Genomic DNA, 19,585 nt, shown 5'->3' with positions numbered 1-19,585 from the left:
AATTTGATCTCCTGAAACACAGTACCGCTTTCCATGACCATGGGATATGTTTTATGATGCAGTTGTTTAAGAAATGAGAAGCTGCATCAGTTAGGGTTAAAAGAATTGTTGCTAGCTGAAATATTTTAATCACTGTAGTAATTATCCAATCAAAGGCTCTTAAGTATTTGTTTATCTAAATCCAAATGGCGACTTTTTTTGGCTAGGCAGTGTCGATTTATGCCTATGTCTACATGATGAGAATCCATGCAATAATCCTAACAGTTTCTTAAAAGCAACGCTAAAATACTGATCTGTAGTTAAATGTGTTTTAACTACTCCAACCTCAACCAATTTTAACCAGCTATCACTGGTTCATCTGACAAAGGAAGCGAGGAATAATTTCCAGGAATTATTGTTAAAATATGCGAAAGGATTCTTTGTGGTGGGAAATAATTCTTTAGTTAATTTTGTAAGAACAAGAAATGGTTAACATACCACTGAAAGGTTGTTTAGGAAACTGCACACAGTTCTTCTTTGGCTCTGCTTCAAAAGAGTGTAATGTTTGGAGTGCTGTTGAGTCGTAGTAATTCAGCAGATCGTTCCTATGCCTTTGTGAGCGTGTGTTGATTTTGTGCATTTAATCATGCCTCGTTCTTTTCTTCCTGCAATTATATTACAGTTGTTTCTGTTCAAATGATGGAAACTCAGTCTTGTTTTTTCAGTCTTGGATCTTTATCAACGTTGGCTTCTTTAACAGCTTGGACACGCCTGGATTCAATTGCCTCACTTTTGTCGGTTAAGTGACCAAATATAAATGCAAATATGCATGGAGTTTAAAAATCATGTACTTGAATCCGTCAGCAATGTTACACATGCCAAACACTAACAAATCACTTTTTTTCAGATCGCCAATAACACAACTTATTTACCTTCACGCACTCGATACAGAGAAAACAAACACATTTTGACATGGTCTTAAAACTCAAAGAAATGTCCACGAATCAAAATCATTGAAAAAGTTCACTTATCAAACTGTCATAACTCAGCGTCTGTGTATGTGGCTGAGAATCGCACTACTTATCATGGATGTCTCTGTGTTTCATGGAAAAGAGTGCATAAGAAGATGAACCAGCCTGACAACATTCAGCAACATCAACACATTCATCAGTTAAATGATAAGCATACTGGTCTTTCCTGGTGGAATTTCTCAAAAGATATCACTGCAAAACATGCACAATATTCTCACGGAGAAATGTACTGTACGTCGCTAAAGAGCTTAAATTGCTATGCAATTCTGTCCTGCAGAAGCAGACTGGGCTGAGACTGACAGTATTCAGAAGACATACTGTGGATTATAGAGTAGCTATACACAACGTTATAGAGGGCTAGCTATACACAACGTGATACACCTGTAGTATGTTTGATGTTATCATACGATCTGACACAGAGAACATTACAAAGATTACTCCAAGAACATCTCCTTTCTAAACGGTATTTGTATTTGCCTACAGGTAACTATTACATGAATCAGTGTTATATGTCTGTGGTAATCCTTTCTGTCTGACTTCTTAAAATATATATCTACATACATGTATGCTCACATTGAGCTCATTGATGTCATTTAACCGTTTGCTTTTATTCGTAAAAGCTTTTGTTTGCATAAGTGTATGTCTGGGTTCTCTAGCAGACACTATTTTGTTTCCTTTTTTCATTTTACTAATTTATTCCTCCATTTTCTTTGTTTGCACACTGCATGCTGTTAGATGGTGGGTGGGACTGTGTAAGGTGGAGGTTCAAACCTTTGTAGCCACCTTTGTGTGCCCATATTGTGCGCATGCACATAAATACAAATCAAACTGTTCTTTTTTTTTTCCACACTGACTCTTATTGAACACACTCTGACCTTGGAAAAAAAACAGAAGGTTTCTCAGAAAAACACAGAACACGACTTACGATTATAGAGTACCGCTGTCGGTGCAACACTTTCATCAGAAAAGGCCATGACCTTGAGGCTTTGTCATAGCGAGCTGCAGAAAGAGAAATGTGACTTCCTGACATCACTGCCAGTGTGAGTGGCAGAAAACTCTTCCCCTGTGCTGTTGTCTCTGCCGTGCCCTCTCGCTTTGAGACTAAACCCAGACAATAAAGCTGTCACGCCACCCACACGGCTACTACTGAACTTACTACATGCACATTTCTAACTTTGATGCAGTAATTATAATACACAGACTTAAAACCACATTCTTTTTGGCATGGATTTGTCTAGCATGGCACACGTGAACTCTGATTTTTCTTTCGGTTGTATTTATTTATTTATTTATTATTTTTTTAAAATCCGACTTATTCAGAAAAGTCTCTCCTCGTTGGCAAACTCCTAAAGTAGATTTCTCATTTTTCTCCCTATTTTGCTTTGTGTTTCACTTTTACTCCCTGTTTTAAGTAAAAAGGATTAAAAGTTGTTTTTCTTTAAAGGATTATTATAATTTTGACACCCATATCTAAACCAAACTGAATTTTCATTTAAAAAATAAATAAATAAAATAAATCTACATTTTCAAATGTTGAACTGCTGACCTGCTGGATAGAAACATCTTACTTCCATGTTTTGGAATGAATCAGACAACAGGATGCATTTTTAGACTCTTAAATGCTGCTTTTTGATGAGTCCGACATCTAAAAATCAGGAAATAGTCACTCTCGATTTCTGTATGCTTTCTCTGAGCACATCACTTACAGATAAGTAAGAAAGTTAAATGCCTCTTGAGCACAAGAGAAAATCCCTGAGTAACTACTCGTAATAAGGGCTATGTAAGGTATGATGACATTTATGCATTTATGGGTTTATAGATACTGATAAATGAATTAGGCATGATTAAGCAAAACATTTAGTCATGGCCTCAGCTTCAGGGATCAAACACAGCTTTGATTTAGGGGGGAGAAGTGCATGGTGTTTATTTAATATGCAACGGTACAAATGATTTATTTTAGTAAAATGAAAACAAGGTCAAATGACATTTATTTTATTATTTAAAAATAGTACTGTTTTTAATCATATTTTACAGGTCAATATATTATTACTATTATTATTAGTAGTAGTAATAGTGGTGGTGGTGGTGGTAGTAGTAGTATTAATATAATTAATTAATTAGTTATTATTATTATTATTATTATTATTATTATTAGTAGTAGTAATAGTGGTGGTGGTAGTAGTAGTAGTATTAATATAATTAATTAATTAGTTATTATTATTATTATTATTAGTAGTAGTAGTAGTAGTAGTAGTGGTGGTGGTAGTAGTAGTAGTATTAATATAATTAATTAATTAGTTATTATTAGTAGTAGTAGTAGTGGTGGTGGTGGTGGTGGTAGTGGTAGTAGTATTAATATAATTAATTAATTAGTTGTTATTAGTATTATTATTATTATTAGTAGTAGTAGTGGTGGTGGTGGTGGTAGTAGTAGTATTAATATAATTAATTAATTAGTTATTATTATTATTATTAGTAGTACTTCCATTGGGGAAGCCATGGCCTAATGGTTAGAGAGGCAGCTTTGTGAACAAAAGGTCACTGGTTTGATTGGACCTGCAAGAATGGCTCAAGTGCCCTTGAGCAAGGCACCTCACGCCCAACTGCTCCCCAGGCTGCTCTGGGTATACTGTATGTCGCTCTGGATAAGAGCATCTGCTAAATGCCTGTAATATACTTATAATATAATTTATTATTATTATTATTAGTAGTAGTAGTGATAGAATTAATTAATCAATTTATTATTATTATTATTATTTATAAATTTAGAAATATTTATTTAATAATAATAAGTATTATTATAATATTATTTACGATTTACTGTTTTAGTCTCAAGTGCATTAAGAAGGCAAGAAATTGCACTAATTACCTTTTGACAAGGCACACCTATTAATTGAAAAGCATTCCAGGTAACTACCTCATGAAGCTGGTTAAGATAATGCCAATAGCAAAGCAAAGTGTCGTCAAGGTAAACGCTGGCTACTTTGACGAATCTAAAATATGAAAAATAGTTTGTCTTTTTAACATGTTTTTATCTCATCTCATTATCTGTAGCCGCTTTATCCTGTTCTACAGGGTCGCAGGCAAGCTGGAGCCTATCCCAGCTGACTACGGGCGAAAGGCGGGGTACACCCTGGAAAAGTCACCAGGTTATTACAGGGCTGACACATAGACACAGACAACCATTCACACTCACACCTACGGTCAATTTAGAGTCACCAGTTAACCTAACCTGCATGTCTTTGGACTGTGGGGGAAACCACAGTACCCGGAGGAAACCCACGCGGACACGGGGAGAACATGCAAACTCCACACAGAAAGGCCCTCGCCGGCCACGGGGCTCGAACCCAGACCTTCTTGCTGTGAGGCGACAGCGCTAACCACTACACCACCGTGCCGCCCACATGTTTTTATTTACCACATAATTCCATATATGTTCCATATGTTATTTCATAGTTTTGATGTCTTCAATATTGCTCTACAATGTAGAAACTAGTTAAAAATACAGAAAAACTGATGAATGAGTAGGGGTGTACAAACTTTTAACTGGTACTGTCTATAATAATAATAATAATAATAATAAAAACAACAACACCAAAATCAAATGGATCTGTTTAATCTGATGGATGTTTATACATAGTCTATTTTTATTGGAAAAAATAATCTAGCACTTACTGGAAAAGTAAGTGTCTCTCTCTCTCTGTAATTTCAACTCAAACATACAGCACACAACATGGATTTGTCTTAAAGTTGAGATTAACATTGTCTAATATCAGCTGTAAGATGAATCTTAGGCCATGTACACACGTAGCCGGGTATTTTTAAAACCGAACATTTTCCCCCCCTCCGTTTATAAAAATGTTTTATCCACACCACCTCGTCTTCGAAAAAAATCCCTTCCACACATAACCGAACATCTGCGTTTTCAATCACATTCATAAGCATTCCAAACCTGTAGATGGCATTATTTCCCCAAATCCTACCCCCTAATCACATCAGAATAGCCCTCTGTTGGCGTCACTTCCGCCTAAACATAAAACATCGAACAGCTGGCAGTGCGTCCCGGTCTGATCCAAAAGCGGTGTCGACGATTTCGGCGAGGAACATGCCTACGTGGAGTGGTTAAGATGGGGTAAATCACCAACCGCAATGTTGTCCATCACCTGTGCTCTTGGAGCAGTAGTTGGGCTTCTAAAATTAAACATGTAAATAGCACCTGCACAATAATTAACGCTTTCAAGGCACTACTCCGATCCATTACTCTTTGTCCATGCTTAATCTGGCTTCTGCAGTAAACAAAGGTCGCACGTTTGACGTCAGGGCAGATTTGTTGTCATTTTTTTGGCGCAGATTGTGACGTTCTAAAACACAAAACTCCGGTTATCTCTGTCTACACGAAAAGGCATACACGGAATTTTCAAAAATCTTCACTTTGCCCGGAGTTTTTTTAAATATTCGTTTTTGATGTGTTTTCATGTGGATGACAGGCCAAAACGTAGAAAAATATCTTCGATTTAGCAGATACCCGGCTACGTGTGGACAGGGTCTTAGATTACAGTATTTACAGTTTCACAGCAACTGCCTCAACATACAAGGGTATTTGCATCAGAATCTCCTTACAATCTAAGAGCTGACACAGGCCTCTAAATATAACGATGTAGGCACTTAATGGAACGTTTGATTAAATTTCCTTATTTTCCAATAGTGAGTTACTTGTAATACTATAATAATTAAAAAAAAAACCTTGGTTCATCTCAGGGATCATCAAAAGTCATCGAAATGATGATGGTGTTAATACACAACCATTCAGTACATGTTTCTTCACTATTTCATAGAAGTATTTGTGAAGAATATTCTTGAAGACAGAACAATTTCTGGGATAAAAATGATCTGGCATGCACCAAAGTGAACAAGAACAAACTCGAATGTGAAAATCTGTAAAAGCAATGAAGACAATGTCAAACTCATTCACCAAATTCACTGTTATATAAAATAAGTCCAAATTAAAGATACAGATATTTAATGATCTGCATCTAGAAGAGTTATCTCCAGTCGACAACAAAATGTTGATCTTTTATTTGACAATTTTTGTCATGCATTCAATTAAAAAGCCATGCAGGACTTCAGGATGATCAGTTTCATATCAGTCGTTGTGGCCAAAAACATGACTGTTTTGGCGTATCACATCGCTATCAGCTAATAAAGCCTGAAAATTAAATTATTTAATAATCTTCGTGTTATTTCCACTGATTCCTCAAATGAGACAGTGTGGTATGAGTTGAGTATCAGTTCACAGACCAGAGTAAGAATGAAAAACAGTACAAACCAAAACTAAAATCAAAAACCAATGATAATGATCTACAGTCAAAGGCTTACTCACCCTCAAACTCAGGCTCTGAGCCCCAAGCCACTTAAACGAATTTCTTGTTATCGCTGAGCTTCGTAATCAGCAAAGACAACTTTGGCAACTGGGCAAGTGAGTGTATATTTCTGTGGTTCTGCCAAATTGAACAGGAACTTGGTTTTTTTACACTCCATGGACTCAGCAAAAGTGCAGACAACTAACCATCATGTGGTTGTGCTGTGAGGTGTTCGGCTAGCCAGATGACTTCCTGTTGCTTCACCCACTGCTTTTCTGCTTTCCACTTCTCTTTACCGAAAGTTGGATGGATCACTTCTTCCTCTGGATAATTTTATATCGTGAAGCTGACGTAATAAATTGCTTTCTCTGCACTGTGACATTTTCAGTGTCGCTGCTGAGGTCTTGAACTCTTATCCTATGATCATGACAGTCATAATGACCGATAATAGCTTTATGAAATAGCCTGTCAGATTTTTTTTTAAATGCTTTGGTTCCGCATTTGTTATTACTAAACTCCTGTAATGAAATGGCTGCAGTAACCCCAAAGCACATGTGCCACAAGCCTACACAGATTTCTTTTCCTGATGCACAATGTAGATCTGATTAAGGCCTGGGTATTTAATGGTGGACTTTACAAACAGCACTTACCAAACAGACTTTAAAGACGCATTTCATTCCAATTGGAGTGAATATTCCATGTATCATTTATGCACATTAAGCATTTGCAAATAACAGCACATCATTATTTAACACACACATTAATAATGTAAATGTTAAGGACATACCAAAATACCAACAATACACCAAATTTCCATTCAAGAAGAGTTTTCTCAGGTAGGCTGCATTTTTTTTTTTCCAGCATCACTTTTTGGAAAATAGCATAAAGACGGTTATGTGCTAAAATAAGGTTTCATATTTTTGCCCAGTTTCAGGGAGCATGGCAGGACTCTTTCACAAAGACAGAACTCCCACAATGAAACCATCCGAAAAATGCGTTAGTCAGAAGTTCCACCTAGACTGAGAAACAAAAAAATAACAAGACTTATTTAATTGTATCCTACATCACCTTTAAAAAAACTACATTATTTGGATAGCATTGTGCACAATTATTTAAAGTGCTCTGTTTGGACACACCTTATTATGCAATGTTTTTCTTAATTTGTATTAATTAAAAGACATGGCATGTCTTAATGTTCAATGGATGTCGTTTCTCTTTACTTAGTTGAGTGATTCTTGATGTGATATGGATTACTACAGTTGTGGAATAGGGCTGTTTACTGTATTTTTACCGTTTTACTGCGAGTTGGCTTAGTGGTTAGCGTGTCCACCTCTCGATCGGGAGAGCGCAAGTTCCACTCGCGGTCGGGTCATACCAAAGACCATCATAAAAATGGTACCTACTGCCATCTGGCAAGGCATGCTGCAATACAGATGCGAGTAGGGAAGTCAAACGCTCACGGTTACCAGAGAACTAGCTCCCTACTGTAACCCTAGCTGTATAGGCAAGAGGCCGAGGGCTATAGAAACAGACATCAGTACCGCACCCATATGCCTCAAAGAGCTGGTTAGTACTGGGACAGGAGCCTGTCTGGGAAGACCAGATCCTGGTGTGGAAGGGACTTTGACTTTTTGATTTCCTGTTTTGGTCTGTTACACCTTTTCCACCAAATCAGTTCCAGGGCTGGTTCGGGGCCAGTGCTGGTGCTGGTTCACAACTCGTTCAACTTGCGAGCCAGCTGAGAACCAAGTGGGTATCATTTCCATAGCTCGGGGTGCTAAGGGGAGCCACGTCATTACGTCGCTGTATACGTCAGTTACGTCACTGCATTTGCATAAACCTTGGCGCGAACATCGAAGCAACAACAACATGAAGAAGAAGAAGCAGCAACAACAACAATAATAATAATAATGGATAACTTCACGTTTGTACAGCTGCTGCTTCTCGTCGCTTAAAAATGGCGACCTTTCGCGGTCTTGCTATTGTTGTTGGTCTTAACAACTCCGCCCCCCCGCTGACGTAAGCGGTTCTTTCCTCTGGCCCAGCAGAGAGTTGGTGCTACCCTGGAACTGGTTTTTCTGGCCCCAGAGCCAGTTCTTTGTCAGTGGAAACAGAAAACCCGGTTCTAAACTAAGCACTGGCCCCGAACCAGCCCTGAAACTGCTTTGGTGGAAAAGGGTCATCAGACACCTTAAGAAGGCAAGAAATTGCACTAATTAACTTTTGACGAGGCACACTTGTTAATTGAAAAGCATTCCAGGTGACTACCTCATGAAGCTGGTTAAGATAATGCCAATAGTGTGCAAAGCATCATCAATGTAAATGCTGGCTACTTTGAAGAATCTAAAATATGAAACCTATTTTTTTCCCCCACATTTTTTTGTTTACCACATAATTCTATATATGTTCCAAATAAGCAGGGATGTCCAAATTTTTTGACTGGTACTGTACATACAAGCTACAATTCCAGGAAAACTCAATCTGCCTTTAAGCTCTTGTACCAGATCATTCCACCACTGGGTAACATAGCATTATTTGTCCAAGTGGGTATCATATCTACAAATAACAGGGCTTGTTACTTGAAAATTTTGCTAAAATCCAGACTCGTTATTTGTAATTTTGTTAACTTTTTGTGAGGTAATTTTGTTAAGCACAAAATTAAAGCTAGATGGCCTTACGATTTCATAAAATCGGTGAAATTTAGTTCCCACTGAAATTTAGTCATTGTGATATATGTTTACTTCTGTAATATCTCACAAAATATCAGGCCATTCTGTGGCTGGGAAGTTATTTAATTTGAGGGGATTAAAGCAAATAATGTGCATGAAATCACTCGCTTCGCACAGTCAAGCAGACAGAGGAAGTCCGTGTATTAGTTCAGTCTTGCGTTTCCTTTCCTTTGCAACATAACGTCTTTTCTTCTCGCTTTCTGTTGCTGTAGTCGGTCTTTCACGATTCATTCGCACACTCACGTCCTCCATTGTTCTCTCCTGTTTCAAATTTTTATCCCACAATGCCTTGCACGAACAGGGAAAGCCCACCACGTGATGCATGATGTAGTATCTTGAATTGCGTCATGGTGAACCAGGAAAAAATAGTAGAGAATTTCGGGCCATGTGGCCTTAAATTCATGAATTGTTCTATTAAAAAAAACCTAATAAAATTGGAAGTGTGTGATTCGAATTCAGTAGCTTTCAGTCCACTAAACGGAAATAACTGGGTGTCAGGGAAAATTCTTTTTATGACCTAACTTGAAAAATCTGAAAGGTAGTCTACCTTTAAGTCCATACAATGCAGGTACCATGATTAAGACTCAAAAAATTGAATCTTAACACCACAAAAAACTGCAACTGACGTTTAAAAAAGGTCTTCAAAATGGAAAAATGACAGTGCACTGCTTAGCAGCTTGGCCTCCGCAACTGACGTTCATAAATTTTAGACAACGTCAGGCTGGACATTTGAAGACTTCAATTTAGACAAAAGATCCTGAGCTATTTCTTCACCAGCCTTTGACCATAAAGCATCTTCGCACACACCACTCACACATACGCACATAACTACGTAGCAACTCCTCCGTGTTTCCAGCACATGACTAATCATGATCTCATGCTCTTGAATCTAAAGCCCTGGAGAAAACATTAAAACACAACATACACACAAGTATATATGTGAGGACGGACGTCGAGCAATCAGTTACCTGAACATTCTCAACGGACCTTTATGACAAATTAGATCCGCCGCAAATAACATTTCTGGCAAGTGTGTCGGACATCGCGATCTATATTGTGTAGTTCCTTGGGAATTTGCTCTTGCACCATATCTGAGGACGTGAACTTTCCCCCAATTGTTTTTAATAGGCAAGAGTTAATGGTTGATGTCTCTCCTGAGGTTTCCCGCGCTTCCTCAGCTTCCTCAGCGGATGAGGAAGGGGCTTATCCGAGTCAGAGTGGCCTCAAACCTAGCGTACCATAGGAGAGCTCGTCCCTCATTCCTCGAGGTGGACAGGAAAAAGGAGGGACGCGCAGCAGGGGATTCACAGTGCTGACCAAAACCATGTGGCCATGCTGTTCCTGTCCAAACACTCTGAGAAAGGTCAGCTTGCTGCATGTTGTAGATGACATTCCCTAAGCACGGCAAATATGTTTACTATCATTTCCGACAATTCTGTACAAATGTCAGGCTGGTGAGAATGCATCATATGCACTTAGGAAACATCATGTACTATTTGGTAAGCAAACATGGCAAGCATTTTCCCAGTCCCATTGGGCTCACTGTCAAGATGAAGCACTTAAATAACCTCCAATCTAAATGCCATTTCATGTAACTATTATAACTGGCACTGATGCACGAGCCAATGTCAATTTGGTTTTTGGACCTCAAACATAGGCTCAATATCTAATCTAATCTAATCTAATCTAATCTAATCTAATCTAATCTAATCTAATCAGAATGGACATATTTTTCAAATTCAAGCCACTGATATATTTTTTACATTTTTGATTATCAAAATTCAATTTATCTCATTTTATTAAATATAGGAATGCATTTTTGATAGCTATTTTGTCACTGCTATAGCAAGTTATGAGTGTTTGAAATATGCTCTGTAATATATCAGTCCATATGTCAAAGCAATGGCCGTAAACGAGATTCGTTGAGACCTGTGCGAGACTTCGAAGGACAAAAGTAAAACGTACAGCGTAAATCAAAGTGACCAATATCTGCCAACATTGTCAAAAGACGCGCGCGCCCTCTTTCGAATGCTGATGTAATCGAGCTGGAAGTTTTGTTTGTTTTGATAGCAATCAGAAAAGTTTGAAAAAAGTAGGCAGTAATCGTCATTTAAACTCATTTTTGTGCAATATTTCATTTGGAAAACAGTTTTCAAAATGGCGGCACTGACACATGGCCGACACTTCACGTTTCGAAGTCTCGCACAAGTCTCGTGAAGATTGCGTGAATAAGCGATGCCTGCCGTGGACCAAATGAACTAAATTCAACATGGCTAAAAACCGAATAGGCCGAAAAGTATAATATTTAATTGCAATTAGTTGCCAATACGAGTCACAATATAAGGCTACTAAAACCGAAAATGTAATTGAATAACACGCTAATTAAGAAATAAAGCAAGTTTAAAAATGACTTCAGTTCCCCTTTAATACACACTGCCAGCACGTGTCACGTCCACCCACAGTCTTCTCTTTTTATGAAACACCAATTAGTTCATTATGATCATTACTTCCAATGAAAGACAGGAGAAACCAACAGGTCGTTTTCACAGCAACACCTTTTAAATAGTGCCTGAAATTATTAAAGCGATAAAAGTCAGGGATTAGTTTTATAAAACTGTGATGTCTTTGCTGTCTCTGAATGAGATGAGGAGCTTTAGAGTTCCTAAATCCTCCACATGTCTAAGACAAAATGAATTTCATTTAAGCTTTTAATTGGATTTGTTTTTTTGGAGGTTGGGGGGGGGGGGGGGGGGGGGGGGGATTTGACCACAAATGGTTCAAAGGGTAGAAAACGTTTTATATAATTATATTGTGAGCGACATTCCTACCAGTCAAGAGAACCATTCAAAGCAAAGCAGTGGTGAAAGATAAATTAGAAGACAGCGATATGGCCAAAAAACCCCAAACAAACCAGTCACAATACCTGCATGTTTGTATGCTCAATATTTTCAAAAAGGTGTTCTTTCACAAGGCGAAAGAAGATCAGATATATATATTGCAACCTGGGAAATACCAATCAGATACTGCGGCGGCTGAAAATGTAAATATATTTCCTAAGAATGATTCAGAAGTGTTTTATAAACATGATCTAAACTTGCCTAGGCTTTCTGCAACGATCGCATTAAAGTAGATGGCGAACCAGATGTACAAATACAGCTGCAAAATCGGCTGTAGGCTACAATTAAAGGCTGGTGTAAAGAGATAGACTTAGTTTTTGCTCTATTTTACGACCTCGCATTGGCCTTAAGGTCATAAAATTGACCAAGAGTGAGTTTTGTTGATGTATTGAAGAGCGACGCAGGAGCTGCGAACTCACAGGAACTGAAAAAGGATTGTTTAAGGGATTACAGAGACTGGATGAGCCGTATTGAAGCCCGGCTGAAGCTGGCATAGAAAGTAAGTATTAAGTAAGTACCTTACACTGGACTTATGCTATATGCTTGATTTATTACATGTTAAATGACATGGATGGATGGATGGATAGATAGATAGATAGATAGATAGATAGATAGATAGATAGATAGATAGATAGATAGATAGATAGATAGATAGATAGATAGATAAGTCAGTGCGCCAGTGGAATTGGCAAAAAATCTCGAAATGCAATTTTGTCTCTTTTCACTTCTGGATATAACTAGACTTACAGTACCAAAGTGTTATAACTGTGTTTCAAAGCTTTATATATTAGAAAAACAAACAAACCAAAAAAAACCCTGCAGCATTTGAAGAGTTTTCCCAGTCCGCCACACATCTCTATTATTTTTTTAAAAAAAAAGAAAGTTTTATATAGATTTTTTTTTTTCTAAGAGACTGGCATAAAGAGATACAAGCAAACCGCTGCATTAATTCAACATATTTAACATAGCAACACACTTGGATGCCAGGAGAAGTACTATACAGCCTAATTCATCTCAGTCTCCCACTCCAATCAGTGTTATAAAACATGACAAGACAAGGCTAGGTGTGTATGTTGTATTTCATATCAGTTCATTCATAGCAAATAAATGTGTAGCAACAGCAAGCACATTAAAAAGGCATGATGGTGTTGAAATCAAGCATTTAAACCGATACTCAGTGTGTCGGACACCGTGATGGTTTTGGGAAACTTATCTAAAAAAAAAAATCGTCAAAAAAGTCTATAAACTTTCACAGCGCTTCTCTCATCTCTGCTCATGAAATATTATTTATATATGCTTACTAATAACATAAACTATTGGGCTTAATACTTGTTTCTTAGTAAGCATTCAACCAAAATTGACTGAAGTGCTACAAATCTGATGTAGTCTGTAAATAAAGCCGTATGCATCATGCATCCACAATCCACTCACGAAAAACACTGAAAGGGGAATCAGGTAGATGAAATCTCATGTTTTAACTCACAGTTATGCACACCTACTCAACCCTTGCAGCAAACAGCCACACACACACACACACACACACACACACACACACGGCTGAGGATCTTTTAGTTATGTACATCTGATACATTACAATATGTCCAAATTGCATCATGGTGCCAAACCCAAAAAGGAAAAATTCAAACACTGAATGGAAACCACACACCACAGGTGCACGGCTACGCTTATCTGAGATCTTTTTTATGAGCAAGTTGCGACACCGTAGCCTCTCAGTGTATTTAATTAAGTGAGGGTGAAGAAGGATATTAATCAGTATAATTGCTTTGTTTTTTTATTCGCTACTTCAATGGATATTTTAAAAAATATATTCGTGGTTTATATGTACTTCTAGTATTTTATTATTATTATTATTAATCATAAATGTGGTTTGTTACAATAGAAAAAAATATACATATGAAATCATAAATAGGTTGATACTAAACACATAAGATAACAATTTATGCCACTATGTCATCTTATAACATAAAACACACTTTGGGTGGCTTGATGCTAGAAAAAAATCAATACCTGCCATTTCAGATAGCACTTGAGTCCTGGCATATAGCTGCAGTTGCTTGAGGTATTTGTTTTTTCACTACTATCTTTTTTTTGTTTTTGGCACTTTTAATTTGATTCTTTAAATAAAATCCCGCTACCGGAATTTACTAGCAAGCGAGCAAAAGTGTTGATTGTAGATTGAAGACTCATGTCTGAGTGTAACACTGCTGAGAGAAGCAAAACACACGGGAGGGATTCAAACTATAAAATATTCACCAACTGAGTCATTTTGTCTTTGAAGTCTTCACATTTTTGTTATAGTATGATACAGTACAGTGATGTAATGAACAGTACTGTTGGAAGCGTTTCTCGTTCCTGGTACAGCAAGGTTTTCGAAAAGTTCACAAACACGGGAATATGCCATATTCATTTACGAAGAAACCCTGATGACGTGGTTGGGGTGTAGTGACATTACATCCACATCATGATAAAACGATAACGACCTAAACCTTTATTATATGTCACAATATTATTAAAACATCATATTGAAAAACATTACACGCTTACCTGTCCATGTCCCTGTCCACACTGTGCAATGGTTCAGCTGAAAATTTGGCCTGAAAGCTCTGTTTGCCATTTTTGTTCAATGCAGAGAGAGGGGACTGTCCTCTCCATCGCCTTTGAATAGGACTGACTTTGTCTTTGTTAACAACAACGCACAAGTGCAAAACAGGTGCCTGCATAGGCAGCCTCCTCCCAAAGGGAACGTGACGGGATTGTGAAGAGTCATGATAATCATATAGCGCGAGCTAAATATCAAGGTATATCGCCAATTATCGGGGCATGCATAGCAGCAAAAGCATCAGCTCTGCCTCATCAGATGAACATGTTCAGGAAGGTGTGTTACCGGGCTCAAGAAACAGTACAGTACTATTTACAATTTTACACTACAGTAAAGACGTGACCCGATAGCTTTTCCGGCTTTTCTTTTTGCGATGTTTCGTCTTAAAGATTTGTCTTAAAAAAAGAAAAGCCTCTCTTGTTTAAAAGTGTGCACTATACTTCTGCCATGAAACTCTTATTCATGACAAAGGCTACACTTGACGAGTAATACGCACCCACATACTGCCATATAACCAGCGTGGATTGAAAAATTCAAAGAAATATCGCACGATCTGCTGACGCAATCAAAGCAAGCAACTTGAAATTTGTTTTTAGTGTGATTTTGTACTAGAATATGACCAAATGTAAACACTCCTTCACTAAGATTACTCCACGGCACATTTATAACAGCAGAGCAAAGTCCGTCACGTATTACATCTATTATATAACACGTCTGAGTCCAAACCATCTCATTCCACACGGCGTTACTTTCTTCACACGCAACACCCCCCCCCCACCCCCCCCACCCCCCACACACCCCCCCCCACACACACACACCCACACACACACACAGATCCTAACACTAGTTCTGTTGATTAACTCATTAAATCTACAAGCTAAAAAATAAACCCATAGAAAACACTCGTGCTTAAGTGGAGACAATTTGGCAAAAAGAGCTTTCAGCAATATTTTTCACTTGTACTGACTCATGAGACTCTCAGAAATACATTTACGGTATACGTTTATTACCAAATCAACAACATATCAGATCAGATCAGCTTACTATCTCTACTTAAGTTATGATAGCTTGGTAATGAGAGCTCCTATTTCCTGTATATAGCATCTTCCTGACAATTGAGAATGTTACACAAAAAGCAACACAAGCAGCGCAAAATCGGCCAAAAAGCTGAGAATGTTTTCACCCAGAATCCTCCCTACCCCGTCCCACCCACCCACCCACAGAATGCTGCAAATCAGGAACAAAGGCGATTATTTTAAATTTTAATCACGCTGATTATCTTAATGGCCTACTGAAGCCATACCATGTTTATTAAAACATCATCATCATATTATAGAAATGAAAAAAAAAGTTATTCAGGATCTGATTTATACAAGCACTTCTTATTAATCCAGGTAAAAGAAGGAAGACTTCCATATGAGTAATGATCTCTGATATATTAGCACCCTCTTATACCATGAACTCCTGCTTCATTAGCTGGTTGCACAATTCAACGTCATATTTTTTTTTCCTTTAAATAGTGCCATGGCTCCTGATTGTGAATGTCATAAGTGTGACTTTGATCCTACTTTGATTTGCAATGGGCATTGCCTTTTATTACAAGCATACCGAAAATCACGTCACTTTATGACAAATTGATCAGAGGAAATGTATGTATGCATGTGGGTGTATATGTGGGTAAGCTCACACATCTAACACACACACGCACAGACACACGGCCCACACAAAGCAGTACGCAAATTACTTGAATCGATTCAGTGCAATCTGTGTTAATTTTATTGTTAAAATTAGAACTTAATGTGTACGTGTAGCATTAACACAATACTGGAACGTCATGACGATAATATAAACATGAGCTTCAATGGCCTTTCCAAAACAAAAGAGTCATTTACGATGACGTTGAAGAAAAAATAAACCACCACAGTGTCGGGATCATCGAAACAACGTTCAAAGAAATTTTCGCTCCGTCTATCTGAAGGTATCGGTTGAGAATTCACTCTTGCCAGTAAACATGAATCATGAATATAGAACAAGAATGCAGTCTGGGGTTGTGTAAAAATATTCCTTTACCTACACGTCTACTTTTATCTGTAATGAATCGTGAATTCATTCAACAATGACGGTAACAACAACGACGACAACAACAACAACTGCAGATGATCTCTATTAATATATTCTATATCTGTTCATATTCATCTGCATTGACATACTATATTCATATAGAAACCAACCTGTATAATAATGATAATGCTTGTTAGTTAAATGATACTTGATGTTTTGATGTTTGAAGGTTTACCAAATAGTACTGGATTAAAACATCACTGAAACAATATTGTCCTCTTATTGAAAGAGCTTTATGAGCTGAATAAAAAGAAATCAACTTCACGTCGCGTCACTTCCTGTACCAGGAAAAAAAAGAAGAAGAACACGAGCAAAATCCTTTGTGAATAAATAAACAAAATGAAACGTTTAAATTATCAGTGTGATAAAGCTGACTGAATTTTAAACCACTATTTTAAATTCCTGAGAAATGTATGAAGTTATAGAGGGTGTTTTTGCTCTGCTTTAAAAAAAAAAGATGGCCTTTTGATAAATGTTTCTACTTTGAAACACACATACATACATATATATATATATATATATATATACACACACACACACACACACACACACACACACAGACTCTTTCTTCCTACGAACACCCCAAGAGTACAAGCAGATTGACAAAAGAAGAAGAAAGAAGATGGAAGACACACACACACATATATACATATATATTATATATATATGTGTGTGTGTGTATATATATATATATATATATATATATATATATATATATATATATATATATATATATATAAAGAGCAGTAAACAGGAAAAATGTAATAAAACAAAGTGAATATTTGGTGTGACAAGCTTCGTGTGCACTTTTATAAGGAAATGAGCTGGAAGTCTTTCTGAGCATCTTACAGAAGCAGACCCACGTCTTCTGGAGACGTTGACTGTCACATTTGCTTTGTATTTTTTGCCTGAAAAGTGTCTCTTATGTAATACGTTCCTTTCTTTACTGACATACAAACATGTTTCTGTAATATCTCATTTTGTCCTGGAAAACTAATGTTTGCAAATCAGAATGAATGCTTTTGTACTAACTCGATAATGTATTTATTAGTCATCAAATAAAAATCGATAACAAAGTTTGCACTAACCCCCGACTTTTGCACAACACTGTGTGTATATAACTATAATGTGAGCGCAATCAAGCTTTCTGCTTGCTCATTATCTCTATTTGTTTCCATTTTGGCATGCACTTTGATGCAATCAAAGGATTAAAGGTCTTGGCCAAAGGCCCAGCAGTGGCTTTCTGAGAGCTCTGGGATTTGAACTCACAACCTTCTGGTCACTCCAGAAGGTTAACCACAGAGACAAGACTCTGTCTCGCTTCATATCGAGAAGTCAGTCGGTGTGTCAATTATTTCCGAGACACACATTACTTCACAAGCTATCTTTAACTTTTCAAGGTCTGTGCAGCTCGATTGCATCCAGGCCAATATCCTGATGGTGTGGAGATAAAACCCTTACTGATTTACTTTAGGTTATAACCTCTGTGTGTGAATCTGTAAACTGCTGAGTCATGGGAGAAATGAAAAGCAAAGTTAAAGAATTCATTGTTGTTATTCATATTACCAAATATATATATATATATATATATATATATAGAGAGAGAGAGAGAGAGAGAGAGAGAGAGAGATACTGTATTCCTAAGGCAAATCTGCAATCATTCCTAAAACCAGCAACCTACACCTGAGCAGGTATTAATTCCACCCAGAGTGTATGAATGATTTATAAACATAAAACATGCACGTTATGTAGTATGTATGAAAATAAAAAAAATAGATTTTAATTTACAGAAGCTCTTATATGAATGCAGGCTCAAGTGCTGAAACTTTCTGAATTTAAGGAAGTTCTAACACACACGCACACACACACGCGCGTGCGCAGCAGGAGGAATGCTGAATTACCGAAGCGCGCGCTCACCTGCGTTTGCGCGTTTGCCGCTGTGTGTCCTGTCCCCTGTCTCCCCCTTGGTGCTGTGGGTCCAGCCCGGAGTTCCTCCGTTAACCGTGTAACAGTCCGTGTTGGCGGTTTAAAGCCTTCCTCGGGAACTTTTCCGAGCTCAAGTGCTGTGGTTTTATCGCCCGATGGCAGGTGCTGCCGCTGCGCTGATGCTGAGAGCAGAGCTTTCTGGCCGCGTTGCCAGATTGGGTCCAACTTTCAACCCCTACAGGGCGGTTCTTGGATTGTATTCATGGTGCAGGGCGGGGAAGGGGGGCATTTACTCATGGTGTCCCGGCTGAGCATACAGACTACACTTCAGAAAAACTAACCACATCATTAATAATCAATAAATATTAGCTACAAAGTACCCAACTTCAGTCAAAGTACAGACCCCACTGGTCAAATGTTACTCCAACACAAGTGAAAGTTGTCCAGTCTTTTTTTTTTTTTTACTTAAGTTAAAGTACTTGTGTTTAAAAACACTTAAGTATTAAAAGTACATTTTCTGTCAACGCATCGTTGTATTATTGCCATAACACTTACAAAACCTACTGTAATACCGTTACCAAAGGCAGAAATGTGAATTCACAAAATGAACGCATGCTGTGCCGTCATGGAGGCCAAGTGGTTAGAGCGCTTGACCACTAAGCGAACAGTCCCCGGTTCGAGCCTCGCCTCGGACGGTGATCTGGGGCTCGCCTCCTGTCCACCCAGCAGTGAATGGGGACCTGGTGGAAACACTGGGGAAGTTAAAGGTGGTGAGGAAAGGAACTGGCCACCCTATCTCACTATGCCGACGACCTAGACAGAGTGTGCTCTCTAACAGGCACTCCCCAACGTACATACGAAAACGTATATGGGACTCTTTGACTTGACTTGTGCCGTCATGGTGGTTTAACGTTAAGCTAGC

At 37.9% G+C, this 19,585-nt stretch overlaps 1 protein-coding gene across 3 annotated transcripts in view; it reads right to left on the bottom strand.

The window, feature by feature from the left end:
* pparg (peroxisome proliferator-activated receptor gamma) overlaps window positions 1-18,865 on the bottom strand; it is a 77,598-nt gene extending 58,733 nt beyond the window's left edge. The window contains exon 1 of one of the 3 annotated variants that reach the window (XM_060910260.1): window positions 18,655-18,865. Coding sequence is in view for 2 of the 3 variants with exons in the window: in XM_060910258.1 (XP_060766241.1) it covers window positions 478-619 (142 nt within the window). In the remaining variant the exon portion in view is untranslated. Of the gene's footprint in view, window positions 1-477; window positions 932-1,935; window positions 2,022-18,654 lie in introns of those variants that run through there. The other 2 variants (XM_060910259.1, XM_060910258.1) reach the window with 2 other exon arrangements.
* Between the last annotated feature and the right edge of the window lie 720 nt (window positions 18,866-19,585).

The sequence above is a fragment of the Neoarius graeffei genome, chromosome 26 (genome assembly GCF_027579695.1).
Source record: "Neoarius graeffei isolate fNeoGra1 chromosome 26, fNeoGra1.pri, whole genome shotgun sequence".
Taxonomy (NCBI): Eukaryota; Metazoa; Chordata; class Actinopteri; order Siluriformes; family Ariidae; genus Neoarius; species Neoarius graeffei.
Note: the sequence above shows the minus strand (reverse complement) of the source record. Positions and strands in the feature narration are given on the sequence as shown.